Source organism: Stegodyphus dumicola, chromosome 10 (assembly GCF_044657685.1).
Source record: "Stegodyphus dumicola isolate Sdum_Otavi_A_Nest chromosome 10, ASM4465768v1".
NCBI lineage: Eukaryota > Metazoa > Arthropoda > Arachnida > Araneae > Eresidae > Stegodyphus > Stegodyphus dumicola.
Genome location: NC_140777.1, coordinates 43,560,403 through 43,578,727, shown reverse-complemented (window position 1 = coordinate 43,578,727; position 18,325 = coordinate 43,560,403). Strand labels below are relative to the sequence as shown.

The 18,325-nt window shown below is 31.8% G+C and overlaps 1 protein-coding gene across 1 annotated transcript in view; it reads right to left on the bottom strand.

The window, feature by feature from the left end:
- Positions 1–1,853: 1,853 nt before the first annotated feature.
- Positions 1,854–18,325, bottom strand: part of LOC118200683 (igLON family member 5-like) — a 324,052-nt gene continuing 307,580 nt past the window's right edge. Inside the window, exons 7-9 of the mRNA XM_085826055.1 lie at positions 12,143–12,239; positions 8,989–9,159; positions 1,854–2,732 (exon numbers count right to left, since the gene is read on the bottom strand). Of these exons, the coding sequence (XP_085682181.1) occupies positions 2,476–2,732; positions 8,989–9,159; positions 12,143–12,239 (525 nt within the window). The 3' untranslated portion in view covers positions 1,854–2,475. The remainder of the gene's footprint in view (positions 2,733–8,988; positions 9,160–12,142; positions 12,240–18,325) is intronic.

Genomic DNA, 18,325 nt, shown 5'->3' with positions numbered 1-18,325 from the left:
CAAACATATAAGAGTAAAGAAACTGATATATAGTTATATACGTTTGGTGCGGCCGATTGCAACGAAAATACGAGGTGCACATCCACGTGTTACAGCAGTCCCATATACAAAATTTCAAAGTTCTGAGGCTTCTTGTTTTTGAGTTATGCAAGATACGTACGTACATACGTACATAAGTTCGTACAGACGCCACGATAAATTCTCTTCAGAATTCAAATTAAAGGAGTTTTATAATTTTTTGAGAAAAAGAGTCTTTTGTTCTGTCTTTACGCACAGATGTCACGCAAAAACATCGATAAATTGCATTCGATAGCGGTCAAAATGGATATTTTCGTTAAAATATCCTGCCTGAAACTTTAACATGATTACAATACTTCCTTTTTACTTCGTACAAGGAAGTAAAAACGTTTATAAGATTAAAAATTGGCAATTGTTTTATACGCGTGTTTTGTTGAAGCAATATGGCCAACCAAATAAAATTAAACATCGTTACCGCTCGAATAATCGATTCAAAGCGAGTGATGATACAGAGTCACCTCTTGAGTTATTATATCAAATCACGTTGTGACCAAGAGGTACCTTTGGAGTTACAGCAGCAAATTAAATGATGATCTAGATTCACCTTTCGTGGGTAAAGGGTTAATCTCACTTCTACAAATATTAAATAAATACATAACTTTCATTTCATCGGAACGTGTCGATAACAGTTTTGAATTTATGGGAATGATTCAATGTATATTTTAACTGGCATGCGGTCCTAAAGCATGCTAAATATTTGTTCATAATAATTCATAAAAAAAGCAACGAGTGCATTCAGTTATTTATATTACATATCTGAGTGGGTATGTGTTCTTACATTCAAATACACTGAGTGGTCAGTGTATTTGAATGTATGGAAATTTTTTCAGAAATATCTCTTAAAGGCATTACTTCATAATAACGCCAACATTTAATGGTGGAGATATATTAATTAATTTATGTTATATTTATTTATATTATTATTATATTTATGTTAATAAACATATTTATTTTTATTTTTGGCTATGCTGCTTGACGTTTGTAACGTATGTGACGGAATGACTCATAAAAACTCCCCTCTTTTAAGGAACACTTCTGCTTTTATTCAGTAAAATTGAAAGGACGTTAATTTAATTTAATAATTAAAGGACTTAAAATTGTATAGGTTGTTAATTAATGAAATTATTTTCATTCACGTATCGTTAGTTATTTGTATTTATTTTTATATTTGAATGTAGTGATTTAGTGTTGCAACTAAGAAATAAATTACTACTAAAAGCGGTAGATTTCATGCTGCATGACTGCTTTGAAAAGGTATGCCCTTCATGCGTTTCCTACATGACCACTGAGACAGGACAGAAATGGCCTGTGACACGTGGATTAAAGAATTTCTTTTAATGAAGACTTTAGACTGGACTCTTTAAAGGAACTACATCAAATTATTTAGGAGTAATTATGACACTTTAAACTTTTGCATCATATTATATTAATTTAAGAAAAAGGAAAATAGTAATGTTTTAACATAAAATTATTCTTGTCACTAACAAAAAAGCTTCAACTTTCTTTGTCATGTAATCCATGTGAATTAACAAACGTTTACATTTTCATGATATTTTGTCTGACTTTTAATTTTTTAATAATTTGAATTAGAGCTTCGACTAATTGGAGGAGCTAATTATTATGCCAAACTTTACGTTTCTTAATTTTTTATTTAAAATGAATCGAACAAAATCGATAAACAAAATCGAAAAAAAAATCCGCTATGTATATATATATAGCGGATTTTTTTCGATTTTGTTCGGGAATAATTGTTATGGTATTTATACTGATTTCCATGTAAATGTTGAGAAAACACGATCATTTAAAATGTTTTTGAAAAAATGTGATCAATAAAATAATTTAATATATTTTTTACTTCGCAATTAGCCTTCGTATCTCACCTTAATTTATATATTATCTGAAATATTCAAATGATTTTTCCCCTTAGCACTTTCATTTTGCTGTTGATTCGAAAGGTATAAATTACAACCCAAATATCTTATTACTGAAATATTCTGGGACTTCCTTTCATTAGACGCTTAAAATTTATTCGAAAATTGAATCAAGCAAAGAATGTAGAATTATTTTTCTTAACCATCCACATTTGCTTTTATTCTGATAATCATCAAGCTAGTCCGAAATCATGTTTCCTGATCCACATAAAATGTTTTACGATTGACCTTAAGATTTCATAGTGCTGATGTAAATACTGAAATTTTAGTAGAATGATTCTTTTTTTTCGAAAAGACACAACTGTTCGTTTTATCAACCACAGTTAATTCGGAGTTTAATAGTTCACATCCACATCCGATTTTACAACAGCGTGTGCACATTTAAGCATGATCTTCAGATAGAATCTTCATTCCAAAGAAATGCCAAGTGACACATTTTTGCTCACAAAGGGGAATGCACCATTTTTCAGCGGTGAATATAAATAACAAGAATGAAAAGCACCGGAAGCACCATGTGACGGTGGAAGAGAGCAACATCGAGATGCACTGCGCAGTTATAAGAGGAAGACACGCTGCTGCCATCAACGACAGTCTCGGCAACCAGGCCTTTAGTCCTCTGAACTATTTCTTCTGAATAGTTGCTATAACCCACTGAATTGTGCGCAGCTACACGAACAGCGTAATCACTTTCGAAGCTCAGATCTTGTATCACAAATTCATTGCCTGGAACAGAAACGTAAAATAAATCAGTTTCACATGATGCGAGACAAAGTTTTAAAGTTAGAAAATAAACACAAAAGTCCATTTACTGGCATTATATATGACTTACACAGAATGTTTAAAAAAAGATGGAATAAGATTTAAAATGTCGTAAAATGCACAGATGCAAAGAGTTTCTGTCACAGAATGCGAAAATGAAACATGAAGGAGTAACTCCTTACTAGCGCTTGCTAGCTAGCAAGTGGCAGTCCTTCAAGCTTGAGTGTACCCAGATCGTCAACTGAACCCAGTAGAACAAGGTTAGGCACTTCCCAACGCTGATGTCATTTATTTACAGACGTGGGAATGGCTTTTTAGCAGGCTAGAAGCCATTGACGTTACACACGAGAAAATTTTGTAGCGTAATAATCCTTGGCTTCACTTCTGAGGCTATAGGCTCTGTAGAAGATGAAAAACAGGCATGCTCTTCCCGACGAGATGAGAAATGTATAGAATTTTACTATAGAAGGTCTCATCAGAGTTACTGGGGGAGTTTTCAGCAACTTACTGGGAGAGTTTTCAGCGGCAGCGTATATATTCCAGCACGATATAGCTCTGACACGGTTTGGACAAGATTTAAGGAATTATTTGGATGCCATTTTCGGTATGTTGAAATATGCGGTCCTTGAATATTGAATTATGTAATGTCCTACCTAGATTCCCACTATTACCCATTCTGCCCCGTTTCGATTTTATTTTGTGGTAACATCTTAAGAGATTTCTTTTGAATTTGGTTAGGAACTCATCGCCAGAATGGGCGGTGCCACAGCTGCCTAAAATATGACTAAATTAAATTTGCAGTGCTGCTAATTTTTTCATCATTGTTGAGTGTTGGGAGTTATTCCGTAGAGCAAAAACTATTATTATTCATGATTAAAGCTTTTTTTTTCCATCTTCTGTGCCATTCTCAGGTTTATATCTCATAATCTTATAGCTATTTTAAAACTCTTTCTAGCGCATTTACGAACATGCATTCTGTGACAAAAATATGTTTTCTATATACTTTACTGCCTGTTAAATTTTGCCTATTAAATGCTTATGAAACACGACGCATATTTTTCTGTCATAAGGCAGATTTCTTTACGATAAAGGAAATTCTTCTTGAATAGAACTTACTTTAATGGCTTATTTTCCCGAAAGTACTGTCATGTCGCGAATTTTAATTATTAATACGTGTTTTAAGTTTGATTATTCTAGTTTCTTTTATTTGTACTCATGTGTATTTTAATCTGGAAAAAAGTAATCTTAAGTTGTTAAGGCTTTATTTAACTCGTTGAGTAGAAAGTGTAGCAAAGGCGAGAGATGGTTGCGAGGAAATACATCTGGGTTTTGGTTTATGGCCTTTTTACTAACAATGGAGGCAGTAGGGTGTTATGTTGTCGCCTTTTACCAATGGCGTTTGAAACGAAGATCGTCTTGCTTTCGCTTTGTTATAGTTGCAATTTTGTTTACTTCAAGACAGTGGGGTTGTTGTAAGCTTAGGTAATTGGATTCTCGTAAAGCTTAGTTTGCGCTTGTTAGTTAGGGGGTTCACTTTAGTTCCCTCGTTTTTCCTGAGTATAGATGTTGGCTCATTGTGAAATTTTTCTTGTTTGTGATTCGTAATGGGAGTGTCATTTTCTCAGTTTAGATAAAGTAAAATTCTGGCATTGGTAAGATTTAATTTGATGATTTTTTGTAGGCCTATGAGTTTACAGAGGCGGAGAAACCGAGATTTCCTGAGAGGTTTGCACCTTGTTAGAGTCATTCTGATTCTGATGTTCAAGCTAAGAGAAAGAAAAAGGCGAAATGAGAGGGGGCTTGACACATTGCGGGTCTTGTTCTCCGGAGCGCCGGCTATTGAGTCGGATTTGGGGACAGATGTGAGTTGCGAAGATGTAAAGCAGTAAAAGACAAATTTCGGTGGGGCTTGACATCCTGCGGGGGGCTTGCGCCTCAGTCTGAGGCGAGGTTTCTCGCGGCTTTTCCGCTGATGAGAATTTGTTCGAACGGAGAAAGTGCTCTACGCAAAATTTGATTTCACCGTTTCATCGTGTATTTTGAGATATTTGAATAGTCATGTTAGAGGCTTTCCAGTTAGAATTGTTCGCCATAGACAGAAGAGATTTGTTACAGCTAAGAAGTTTGTGCCGAAAGTGCTCTACGCAAAATTTAGTTTCGCCGCTTCATAGTGTATTTTGGAAAACTTGAATAGTCATGTTTGAGACATTCCAGTTGAAGGAATTTGTCATGAGATACAGATTTGTTCCAGAAGGAGGTATCATGCTCCCCTTGTTCCTGAAATCAGTGGACGCTTCCGAAAGTGTTTTGAAAAGGAAAAAAGGATCTTTGCTCATTTCCCTGTGAATTGGATTGGACACTAAAGATCTTTCTGTTCGGAAAATTGTTTCCCACCTAATGGACAGATAACGCGATTTCTGGCTGTTTGAAGAATTATTAGACTGTAGTTTCCACTCGTGATTTCTAATAATTTTAGACGCTTAGAAAGGCTTACGACAGAAGGAAAATGGACTTGGCTCATTTCCCTGTGGATTGGACACTAAGGATCCTGCTACCTGGAAAAACTGTCTTTCATCTGTGAGTGAAAATATTTTAAGATTATTTTCTCTCTTTTCTTAGTTTTCCAAATGCCGTGGTGGATAGGTTAAAAATGATTTATCTACGATGCATATATTGCCGTTAATTATATAAATTAAATATTACAGTTAATAAAACTGAGAAGTGATTTATAATTTCAAGTTAAGGCCAGTTTTGGAAGGATTAAAATTTGTTTCATCTACTGAATTTGGAGTTAGAAAAACGTTAATTCCTAATTAATGAGAATAATTTATTTAAAGAATTAAAATATGTTACACCTTAATTTCTGAAAAAAAATGTTAATTATTAATTTAAAATTTAATTATTGTAAGCTGAAATCTTGTGTGACAGATGCGATATTTTCATAGTAAAAATATGTGGTAGGAGATACTGATCAGTTGCCCAAGTATTTACTACTAATATAATATATTCAAGAATTTAATAAATGTGTGTTTAAAATTTTATTGCATTTGTGTATTTATCTTTTGTGTAATTTACTGTGGTCTTCCATGTCCCTCCATTTGTTTGAGCCGGGAGGCTTTTTAAGAAACATGGAGTTTTATTAGATTTAGGTTATTGATTTTTTCTTTTGCATAGTTACTCACAAAGCGAATCTAAAATTTAACTTGTACTACCACTATACGATTGTTTATAAGAATGTTCTTATGATATATGAATGGTGAATAGGATTATAGTTTTTTTAGTTAATTTGTCCTGAAAAATAAGTTGAGTCAAAGTTCAAAGTTATAAACGATTAAAACCTCTAAATTTTCAGATATTTGACAGTACCCGATAGGTCTAAAGTTAAAAAAATATAGAAAGGGTATATAGGAAGACAAGAAAAGATGACAGTTAATTTATGCTTCAAGGATACTGAATTATGGCTTAAGTCAGAATTAGCGAGGCTCATTGTTCAGACTATTGCTAAAGTTCTTCATTTGTGAAACAATCCCCTACTTGCAGTCTATTGTTCTATTCTGGCCTTTACCGGGATACGTTTCAATTGAGTCAGGAATTCTCCTAACCATATATTTGTAATTCGTTGTAATTAGGATTCTGTAAAACCTGCAAATACAAAAGTAAGGACATGCATGTAATAGTAAATTTAATAATTTTAATTACACTGTTTACAAGTGCAGCTGAGCCACCCGTTAATTTGCACTCGCAGGATACAAACACTTATCAAGAAGTGTCTGCTAACTAGGACGTTTCAGTATTTTGAGGGTCCGTGGATTCTTGAAATATCAGTTAACAGTATAGCTAAAGGGAGTGGTCAAGCATATTGGGAAGCTGTAGAACTAATCCTAAATAATAACTACCTAGAATTTGAATATAAATGGACAAATCATGTTGCATAGGTTTATTATTCCCATGAAATATTTAGAATATGTAATTCATGCTGTGCAAAATAACTAGATTAAAAGGTGCAGAAAAATATATTACACATTACAACACATTTCTTGCACAGCTGAAGTTATGTTTACTACCTTTCCCTTTCACAGATACACCCCTTGAATAGATAATTCTAGAATCCATGCATTTTAAAAGGAGAGAGATGTCTCTGATAATACACAAAACCTTTCTTTCTATGAATATCCATTAACAGGAAGTTCAACGTTGTGGTTTAATGTAATATAAGAGCTGTAGTCATTGCACTGAAGAAATCACGAACACATCTCAGTGTTCATACTATAGTATGGTTTTCATGCCTTCATGATTACATTAAACACCCTCAAGAAACACCTTTTTTACATACTCTGTGCGGCCTTCCTATATCAATAATTTTTACCCTAATAGGCATGATTACATAAATTCCGTAAAAATATTAGGAGTACAATTTTACGGTCTGATAATATGTATTAAAAAATAATGGACCGTAAAAATATAAAGAGTACAATCAAAGTCTTCTGAAATTCCTAAAAGCGTTGATTTCATACGTACGTATATTTGAAAATTCATTTCTATAATATCTATTGCTATTATAAAATATTTTTAATTTTCTTAAGCTCTGGTATTCTTATATGAAATGAAGATAATGATAAATCAAAATGGAGTTTTTTCTTTCTTAAACTCTTACATAATTTTGTATTCTTGAGAATATTAAAAAAAAAAAAAAGCATTTTGCCATTATTGTGAAAGGTATTTTCTCCTTCACTGCCACGGGCCTTCGTGATGTAACTGAATAGTACGTCCGGCTAGCAGTCGGAAGGTCTGCAGTTCGAATTCCGGAGTGGGTCCTGCTCGTTTTACACATCTCCGGCTTCAAAAAAAAAAAAAAGCTTAATGAGTCTACAGCTGTTATACAGTAAATACTCTTCATATCATTCCCAAAATGTTGATGATAGCAAATGTAAAAGTTATTTTCAACAATTTTTGAAAGACAATTGCAACAAATTAGAATATGATTTTTTCCTGATTTCTACACCACTTGTCTTGCTCAAGACCGAGTACAGTTTAAATATAAAACAAAATCTGCTTAAATATCACTATACTTCCAAAATGCAAATGAGGCAGTGATATTTTCCCCAATTTCATCTGAATTCATTTTGCTAATTTCAGATATGTAAATTACTTTACAACATGATTTTATGAGAAATGGTACATAGTTATATAATTAAGCCCAGTGAAATTTTCAGGGACTGAAAATGCATATTAACTTTCAAAATCAGTTTCAGCACAGAGTTATAACATTATTAAATATGTAGTTCCTTATCTGTTGGTGAAAGCTATTATCTCTTAGTGCTTAAAAATTTATTACTTATTGAAATACAATAAATACTGTCTGTGGTTTGCTAGCTAAATGAATTTTTGAGGAATACAATTTTTTATACAAAGACTAAAATATATTACATAATTGGGAATAAACTGAAAACATAATGTTTTAGTGTTAATTTACATTTTTGTACGTCGTATCCATTTCAACTATTAGATTCACTAATCAATTTTCGATAGAATCTCATTTTATTTATTTTCGGTGATATTACTTTAATTGCAGAACTTTAGATCAACTGTAGGGACATTACATTTTTTGAAGCAGGAAAGGTGACAAGTGTGCATTGCCCTAGCCGGGACTCGAACCGAACTTGTTTCTAACCTTTTTAACAAAACTTTTAAAAACTGCTCGTCCATTCAGACATATTTGTTGGCTAATAAGTCTTAGAAAAGTTAGTCATTACAATTTAGTTTCAAATACTCAACTCTGAATATTAATGCAGCAACTTCGACGCAGACGTGTTGAATTATTACACCTAATATTTTCTCCGATATACGAAAGGATACGAAACTGTAACATATATTCAAATAATGCTCTGTAGAAGCAATACAAAGCAGAACTAAAATAATTTGTACGATAAGCAGATGATGCAATTCCTACAGAAGAGTGATACATTCTGACAGCGGACCTTAAACATTTTGCTAGCAGTTCATTACAGAGAAAGTTACAGGGAAATACATGTTTCTCAATCGCTATGAAAAGTATCGTACATTTACGTATATGAAAATTCAATCAATTTTCTAATAAATATTTTATCATCTACTAAATAACACGATGCAAATGATCAACAATAAATAGAAAATATTGCTAATTTAAGACAATTTTGCCAATTAAGGAAGAGCTAAGCATAATTTTCCAGAACACCAGTACCTTCACTTGCTCGATGATATCTGACTTGTCGCCACACATTATCCGTAACAAGTCGCCACTGTATCCTATATCCAAGCACAGGAAGCACATCATCCGGCGATGGCATAAGTTTCAAAATCAATACTCCCGGTTCATCGCTCCAAATACTGACGTCGGGAGGATTTGGAACAACTGAAAGCACATGTATCTTTTAGTGAAATAAATCAGGGTATAACTGTGAAATCAAATGGAGGAAATATTAATACTCTGTAAAATTATCCCTTAACATATGTGAGAATTAGAACTGGTAATAATCTGTGCTGTCAAAAATCCCTGTAAAAGTTTTTGACCTACCAAAATTGTAAATATTACTAGCCTCTTACTAAGACAAATAGTAAATGAACTGATATTATATAAATATTTTATGATACTCAGAATAAAGAGGTTCAGAAAAAGGAAAAGATAAATAAAGAAAAGAAAGAAGAAAAAAGAGAGTCAGAAAATAGGAAATACTTCATAAGAGAAAATCACAGCAGAAGTTAAAAATACTGAAAATAATAGATGTAAGAACGCATAGTATGTAAGTATATATATTATGTTTAACCTAAAAATATATATATATATACATTTATCAAGTACATTAAAGATCAAGTACATATCAACACATAGACGCAGCACAAGGCACCACTGATTGTCGAGATAAATGAAACAAGCGCAAAATGGGCTTACTAATTTATATTTCTAACATAATCAAATTATATCTAATTTTAATGAAGTTGCATAAAATTAACTATGAAGTGATATTTGCAAATGAATATCTAAATACTAAGCTTAAGAATGATGCAGTAATTTACTTCTTAGGAATGCGATGGGCTGAAATGTTCTAAACTGATTATCTTCGCCACAGCAGTTCTTCTTTTAGTTAACGCATGGGAAGTAAAAGCGTGGTTTCGGCGTCGTAAAAGCATGATTTCCATGATGATTATTTCAGTACACTAAATCTTGAATTTTATGCCATGCATATGTAATGTCACCACCTAGCTGAAACACTTCAAAAATTAGACAGAAAGTATCACAGTACGAGGAATTTTTGTTTCATATGTACTACAAGAGAGTGAAGTTTGCAGTTGTTTGCCATTACAAAGTATATGAGTTCAACGTAAGAATCGCAAGCAGGATAGAAGGGATAGGGAAATTTGCAGTGCTGAGGTAACTAGGGATACACTGGTACGTTGCGATGAAGCTAAAAATCATAAGAAGGCATCAAGCAAAGAACCTAAATTTGTAAACAAGGATAGCAGCCTCGAGTTCTTATAAGAATGAAGATCATCAGGAGCTAAAGGTTAAGATCATTGCACACTCTTAATTCGATCCGGGCTCACAATTCGGTAAAGGAACTCTCTTTATGGTAATTTTTGTGGGTTTCTCCATGTATAACATGAATACGAGAGTTTCCCTTAAGGGGTTTTCGTCGAAGAACTCTTTCCTCATAGGCTCATAAGCTGTACTGTATCCCAAATAGTCACAATCCGATCATGATGTAAGTGACAATGGAAGGTACACGAACAACGAGTAAAAGCCGAAACTCAGTGGAGGGACATTAAACACTAAAGCTTCATTAGCGGTCATATTAATCTCATTAGTCATAAAATCATCCTTAGTTTGCGTCTTCGCATTTCCCAACAAGTTTTAATTTTGCCTGTGAAATTATTAATTTTCAATAGATCTAAATTCTGCTACCATTTGTAAAACCAGTATATCACAATATCACATTTAAAACAATAAACAGCGCAGTGTGCATTGACTGTAAGTCATAAGTGAACGTAGCAGAAAATGTTCATTTTCATACTTCTAAAATTTTTTAAAAACAATTACTCAAGTAAATTTTATAACCTTGTGATATCGATAAGAATAACTGTGGTTTTTCATTTGGAAATCGAATTGATGTTATGTACTGCCTGAGACATCCATTAGTAATTTGTTACTTTTGGTAACGTATGCTTCATTGTTGTAACCCTGAGTTAAACTGTCTTGTTAGAAGAAAAATAGATTCTTTGGTTAATACTACGGATAAGATGGAAGTTCGCAGTTCACTCAGCAACGTAATAAGGTACCTTATGCTTTAGATGTCCATGTAATGATGTAAAATTCAGGATTTGATTAAAACATTCAGAAGTTTGATTGCCTCAACAGACTGGTTTCTCATGTCACACTTAGAATCAATTTACTTCACTCAGCAATAAAATAAGATACCTTGTGCTTTAGATGACCATGTAATGATGTAAAATTCAGAATTTTATTTAAAACATTCAGAAGTTTGTTTGCCTCAACAGACTGGTTTGTCTACAGAACTTCCCACACATCTAATCGAAAGCTGAGAAAACTAAGCAAAACGCATGTAATTAAAATTAAGTATAGTTTCATTTTATCAGAAATATACTAATATATTACTCCATTTTTATATGATCATTTATATATTCTTGTCTTTTACAAACTGTCTTAAGAAACTGACACGTTTATTAACAGATACCAAATGACATGATAAACGGTATTTGTTAATAATAAAAATAAATTTCAGTAGAAGTATTTCATTACTTAATTACTTTTACGATAAAATAGTTCAGATTCCTTAGTGAAACGAATGTCATTCAAGAAACATAAGCTTTTGAGATCCAATATCGGAAATTTAGCTAGCCAGCTGATTATAGTTTTAAAGTAATATAATTGTACAAACAAATAATGGTAATCCATAATAAGGGAATCTGCTAAACATAAAATATTGTACTTTTCGAAGTATGTGGGCTGCTTCATACATATTTATAATGCTTAAATGCAGATATTTATCAAAAAAAAATTTCGAATTACATTCAAGGCGGGAAAACAAATTATATCAATCAAAGTCTTGAAACTGAAGTAGTCCATTAAACCTATCTGGTATAAAATCTGTTGAAAGCAGTTGATTTTTGAGAATGAAAAATAGTAATTAAACAGAAGTGTGAAAAAATAACTTTAGATAAGTATAAAATTATGTGGAGATTCATTAATTAAAATTTCCGAGTTTAGTAGTGTTACAAAATAATTTAATACTTAAGAATGGGAACACAAAAATGAATGAAAAATAGAAATATTGAAATTGCTGAATTTAAAATTATTTTTAAAGAAATAACATGCTTACCTCCTTCAATTAAAGATATGGTTCTTTGAGCTTCACCCATGATATTGCTCACAACACATTGATAGTTGCCAAATACGGAAGAGTCTTTTATCTTGATCTAAAGAAAAGAAAATACTCTTAAAGTGCAACTGATAAATCATCTTTCAGAAAGCACTGGATATCTTAGATGTAGATCCACAGTTATTACATAAGTGTTCTTCCTACTTTTGCTGGACCCAATGTATCTTATCTCATCTTTAATGTGATAGTTTTACTTAAACAAGCAAGTGTAGAGATAGGCAAAGTTAAAGGAAACACTCGACTACCATAATTCATCGCAGGTATGAATTCTCACTCATTGCCTTCTGCAAAAGCGTTTCCCAGCAAGGAGTGACCGCTTCAAAATCCTTTCGATTTAAAAGGCGTGTTTGTTGCCCCCCCCGGGGGGTTTGGTATGTCTTGCCATCCATCATGCCCATCCCAGACAACAAGATTTCAGCATTGTTTAAGCAATCGGAATAGCATAAATTACAGTTTAAGATGGAAACTGATTGAATTTGTACAAGGTTGTCATCAGATATCACGATCCAGTGCTATGTTCGTTTAGGTAATGTAATGAATATGCATACATTATACAAAGCATAGTAGTGATTCTTTTAATGCAATTAAATTAATTTTGCAAATCACGGAATCTTATTAATAGTAAATTAGTAATGTCAACATGAATAGTTCATATTCAAGAACTAAAATCAATGTTGGTCTCGATGACGCTTACACATATCCCACGATCTTTACGGTAATGATGACATTGGATTCACCAGATTTAGCAACATTTTAGTACAGAAACATAAATGAGGAAGAGTAATAAGTTGGAAGGATAATACGGATTTTCTGAATAAGGCTCAGAGCGATAAAAGTTAAACTTGAATGATAAAAGCGATAAAAGTTAAACCCAAATTCGTAAAATGATTAATATTGGACGTCAAAATGTCCGTAAGAATAATATACGAAACCACCAAAGTGGTTCTGTTTGTTGCAGGTAACATGAGGCTGATGAACTCATCGATATTCTTCGATAGTAAAGTAAATTATTATGAATACCAGTAAAGAAAATGTACAATTGGATAAAAATCAATTTACTTTATGAAAGGGAGAGGGATGAAAAACTACGCGATTACAGCATATGTATCTCACATTTTGAATTATACAAAAATCAATTTGAATGAAGACATTGAAACGAAATTCAGACAAAACTGTAAGTTATCTTCTCCTTTCTCACCGCACGACTTCGTGATGTACTTGGAAACACGGCCGGTTAGCATCCTGGGGTTCGGCATTCGAATCCCGGCGATGGCATTGCACATTTTTCATATTTCTTGCTTTGATAAACATTAATAGACTTTGCAAAATAATCTTAAACTGGAAAAAACTAAGTAACTTTTTTCTCAACACTAATACTGTCAAAACTAAAGATTCTCTTTTTTTTTTTAATTTTAAAATGATGCTGGTAATAGAATATTCGATGTTGAAATTCTAAAATCTGTATTTTCTGCATTATCCTGTCCAGTGTGTTTGAAACTCAAAACAATAATGAGAGTTTTAATAACGTGTCATACCAAAACAAGTGTTTGTTGAGTTGACAACATTGTGTCTTGGTTCCTATATAGGAGTAATACAGTTTAATAATGGATTTTTGAGTATGTTAAAAATATTGGGAAACTTAATATGAAACATGGACTATCAAGGGATATAACTGTATTGATAAAACTCGGATTTTCGATTCAAAACGACATTCTTTACATTCCGCAAAATTCACAAGAAAAAATTTAAGAGCTTCTTTAAAGAAAAACATCTTCTAAAACAGAGTTAACAGAAGGTGAAATATACAAAACAGGGCACTTTTAGCAATGTAATGTATCAATTTCTAATATATTTTCTAAAGATAAAACATTAAATTTGTTTTTTGAAAAACTTGTTTTTGTCAACATTTCTAATACGAAAAACACCGTAACTTAAAATATTACTATAGCAATTTTATGATACTTCCCACAAATATTCTACAAAATATTGGAAATTAAATGAACTAAAAGTTTAGGTTTATATACATATTTAAGATTTTTGCAGACAATTTTGTAAATGAAGAGAGAAAAAATTCTCGAAAAATAGCTAGTGTATGTACTCAAACAGGTATATTTAATAGACATTTTGCTTTATGACTTAGATTTTAGGTCATTTTATTCCTTATACTTTAATAAATATAAGTGAAAAAAATAACAGTAAAATATTGATAAATAATGTTTAGGGAACTAATCTCGTGATACTGAAATTTGAATACATTTTTGATCCAAAATGTGAGAAAAAAGTAAAAAATACATTTTATTAATATGTTTATAAACTGTTTCTATCATTTTAGGTAGCATTCTGCTAATTAACAACAGAAATAAATTTATGTGTACACTTTTTTCAAAATTAGGATATCGAGCGTAGTCGGTTACTTATAAGCATAATTATAATTAAATTAAGCACATAAACTGCTTGTTTGTTATCGCAGTATTTAATTAAGAACAGTGATTGGTAAATGTACAGGATTGTCGATTTTAACAGGAAAAATACAAGGCAGGAACTAAAAATAATGGTTACTTCATTCTATTAAGCTATAGGATATATATATATATATATATATAACGAAACATACACTCAAATTACATGTTTTAAATATTCTTCCTTATAAATTAATAATCTTAATATTTATTTTGCAATGGCAAAAGTTACTTTATTCACTGCTTATTCAAAAGTCTTTTGAGCTTATATTTATACAAGGTGAGGCCGATTGATTGGACGCCATCAGCCAAATCAAATGGATTAGCCGCGTGAACAATGGCACAAAAGTGCCGTACTTAGATTTCTCATCTGAAAATGAAAAGCAGAGCAGCTTAGTGTGATTCATATGGATAAATTTAAAAATTCACAAGCATCAAATCTATCGCCTTAAAAGTCAGTGGGACAATATTCCAGTTCCGAGGAAAAATCCAAAATGAATCCAAATTGGTCAGACTGATGCTTTCAAAAGAAACTATATACGTGAATTATGCTACACAATTTGTTTGTTGGTATCTTCTACACAGTATAGTAATTTAGTGCGATTCATACGAGTTAAATGGAAACTTCGAATGAATTTCGCAAAAACAAGATTTTTTATCCTCTACTTTTGAAAGATTTAGTCGGCCAGTATTCCTATTTGATTGAAGAAGTTCAAAATAAATCCAAATCGGATCGACTGATGCTTGCAAGAAAAATCATATATACGCCATGCCACAAAAATGTCGTGTTTGATGGTGCGATTTGCAAAACGCACCTAAAGAGACAGTAACGTGTTTACAGAGCAACGCAGTGTGATTTTGCAATTTATACGGATTAAATCGATAACTTAGAACAAGTTTCGCAAACATCAGATTTATAACTCATCTCCTTCGAAAGATTCAGTGGGTCAACGTTTAGTGTGCTAAGATTCATTATGAAGGAGTCCAAAATGAGTCACATTCGTTGAGACTGAAACTGGATTACACACAACGGCAATTTTCATCTCTTTAAACTGCAGAAGAAAGGTGTATTCTCAGTTTCTTATTGACGTTGCAAACGAATTTGTGCTTAAGTATATGCAGCTACATTATATGAATAAAATATATTTATTGCAGATTCATGTATTATTTTACGTGCTTATCTATTTAGCTTTTTTTTAATTTTTATGTGACCATGGGACATTTATGTGTGTAGTTAATGCATGTTTTGTAAACTTATCATTGTCTAATATTTGTCTGAATCTTGTAAAGAGCTTTAATAGAAGGGAAAAAATCGTAATTTTCTATACTTAATGCAAAATTTGTTCATTAATGAAAATTTCTAAAGTTTTCGGTTTGAAATTTCTGGCATTAAGAGAAGCGAACACATATACACTGTGGAATTCCCCATCTTTCCATCCTCCTTTTGTAAATAAATCAAAGGAGCAACTGAGCCCACTTTGTAGGATTTGTTATCAATCCAAGAAAAACGGCTTTGGATGCCATGCTCGTTGAAAGAAATTTCGAATTTAGTGCAGATTTCGAAACTTCAGTTTGTTTATTTTTAAAGAGAAGTCTCGAGAATACTTCTCTTTCATAAGCCCTTGCTCTCTGTAGTTTAATTTGTGGATTTTATTTGCTTATCAAAGGCTTTTCGATGATGTCTTTAGCTTAGGATTATATTTTTCTCTCTTCTTTCGACTGTGTCATTGTAATCGGTTTGGAGCTGAAAATAAACATTTCATTAATTCTTGACTATTTATTTTAAGAGGTCAAACATAAATTGTACTACACAGCGGTAGAATTTACTTAATGAATTTGCTATCCTAATATAATTTCTTTTTCCTAGCAAGTAATAATTGATAATGTTATTTATGAATAAATCAAGTACATTGTTGAACGAAAACTTTTGAAGCATTAATCCTGCTATTTAATTTAGTGCATTTCTCTAAATTAGATATCATCCCAAAAGTATTAATACTTTATTTTAGCTTCTTCTTCAAAAACTCAGAATTAATCTTTTACGTATGTGTTTCGGTTAAATATTTTTTGCCTTAAATTTTTCTTTTGCCAATTCATTTAATTACATTAGAAACCAAGTACGAAGTAAATTAACGAGATTCAACTTTAGTTTTCTCATATCTAAGCCTGAATAATCTCGTCCTCACTTAATCTTATTAAGCATTTCGTTTTTAAGGGTTACTGTTAAAAACTCAAATTGCGGTTTTACAAACAAAACAAAAGAAAGCAAACTCTCGAAGTACGAAATCTAAAATGAACTTTTTCAAGAACTTTTAAGGAACGAATAATGAAATTCTCCTACACTAGTTTATAAGGTTAATGAGGAAAGAAAAGGTTTTGTAACAAACATTTTAAGAATTATGTATGATAGCGTTTTTTAAAAACTTTCTTCTAGCCTTTTTTTGAGAGGTTTAAAATCATGAGTGAGTATTTTCTAAAATTTGATTTAAAACTACATACTGCCATGATTCAAAATTATTATTTTTTAACGTTTATTTATAAAAGAACAATTGTTTTCTTTTTCCGAATCATGTTTTTTGCGAAAGCAGTTCCCATATTCTCTCCCAAATCAAAATATATAATTCATATTATTGTCACTGAACAAAGATAAAATAAATCAAACATTTTGATTACATAAAGATTAGTTAACTATATACTATTTTATACTAGCAATACATACAATAGAAGAATGCAAATATTATTATTGTGTATAAAGGTATTCTGAACACACTATGTTTTGATGAAAATTCTCTTTTCTAGCTCATTAAAAATAATTGTCAATAAAATTCTTAATAGGGTTAAATATTCAAGCCGATTTGGTGCTTATCGGAGCAAGACAAATTAAAAGGTATGCATTGCCATCACGGGTATTTGAACTCCTGATGCATCCTGATGCTAGCTGGATATATTTTCAATTACACCACGAAGGTACCCGGGAAAGAAGGGAAAAATACAGCAACATTCTCTTCGACTTAAAGGCCGACTAGAGAGGCACACATCTAGTTCTCAAATCCTCAAATCAAAATTAACAAACTATCATTCACCACATTTTTGTCCGAGCTGATAGTAAAACGATTTAGTTTTTCGAAGCCATGAAAACGAAGAAATCCGCAGTATCTCCGCCGGGATTCGAATCGCGGACATATCGTGCTGGGCGTGTTTTCAAAAACAGCACGAAGGCGCGCAATAAAGAGAAAGAAAATACCCTGTACGTTCAGTTCTGAGTAATTCGACCTACATTTAAAGCCTAGCAAAAGATATGTCTTTCCATTGTACGTTGTTATATATCTTTCTCTTGTGCAAACAAATCCAACCAGTTACCCTAAGGAAGTTCTCGAAGTTATCACTCTAATTAAGATATCAAGCTGCAAGTTTTGACATAATCGTTTAGAAAAATATTATCTGAAAAGTATTTTTGTAAAATTATTATAATTTTAATACTTTGTATAATTGATTAATTTTCATACTTTGTACTTGCTTCATATTAATGTTTTTGAATATGTTAATGATTATAAACGGTACATTAAGAAGTATTTATATTGACTAAATCTAAAATATTTAGTTTTTAAGATATTTTGAGATCTTTATCTGTATAAATTATGGAGCAGTTTCGAGAAGATTTATT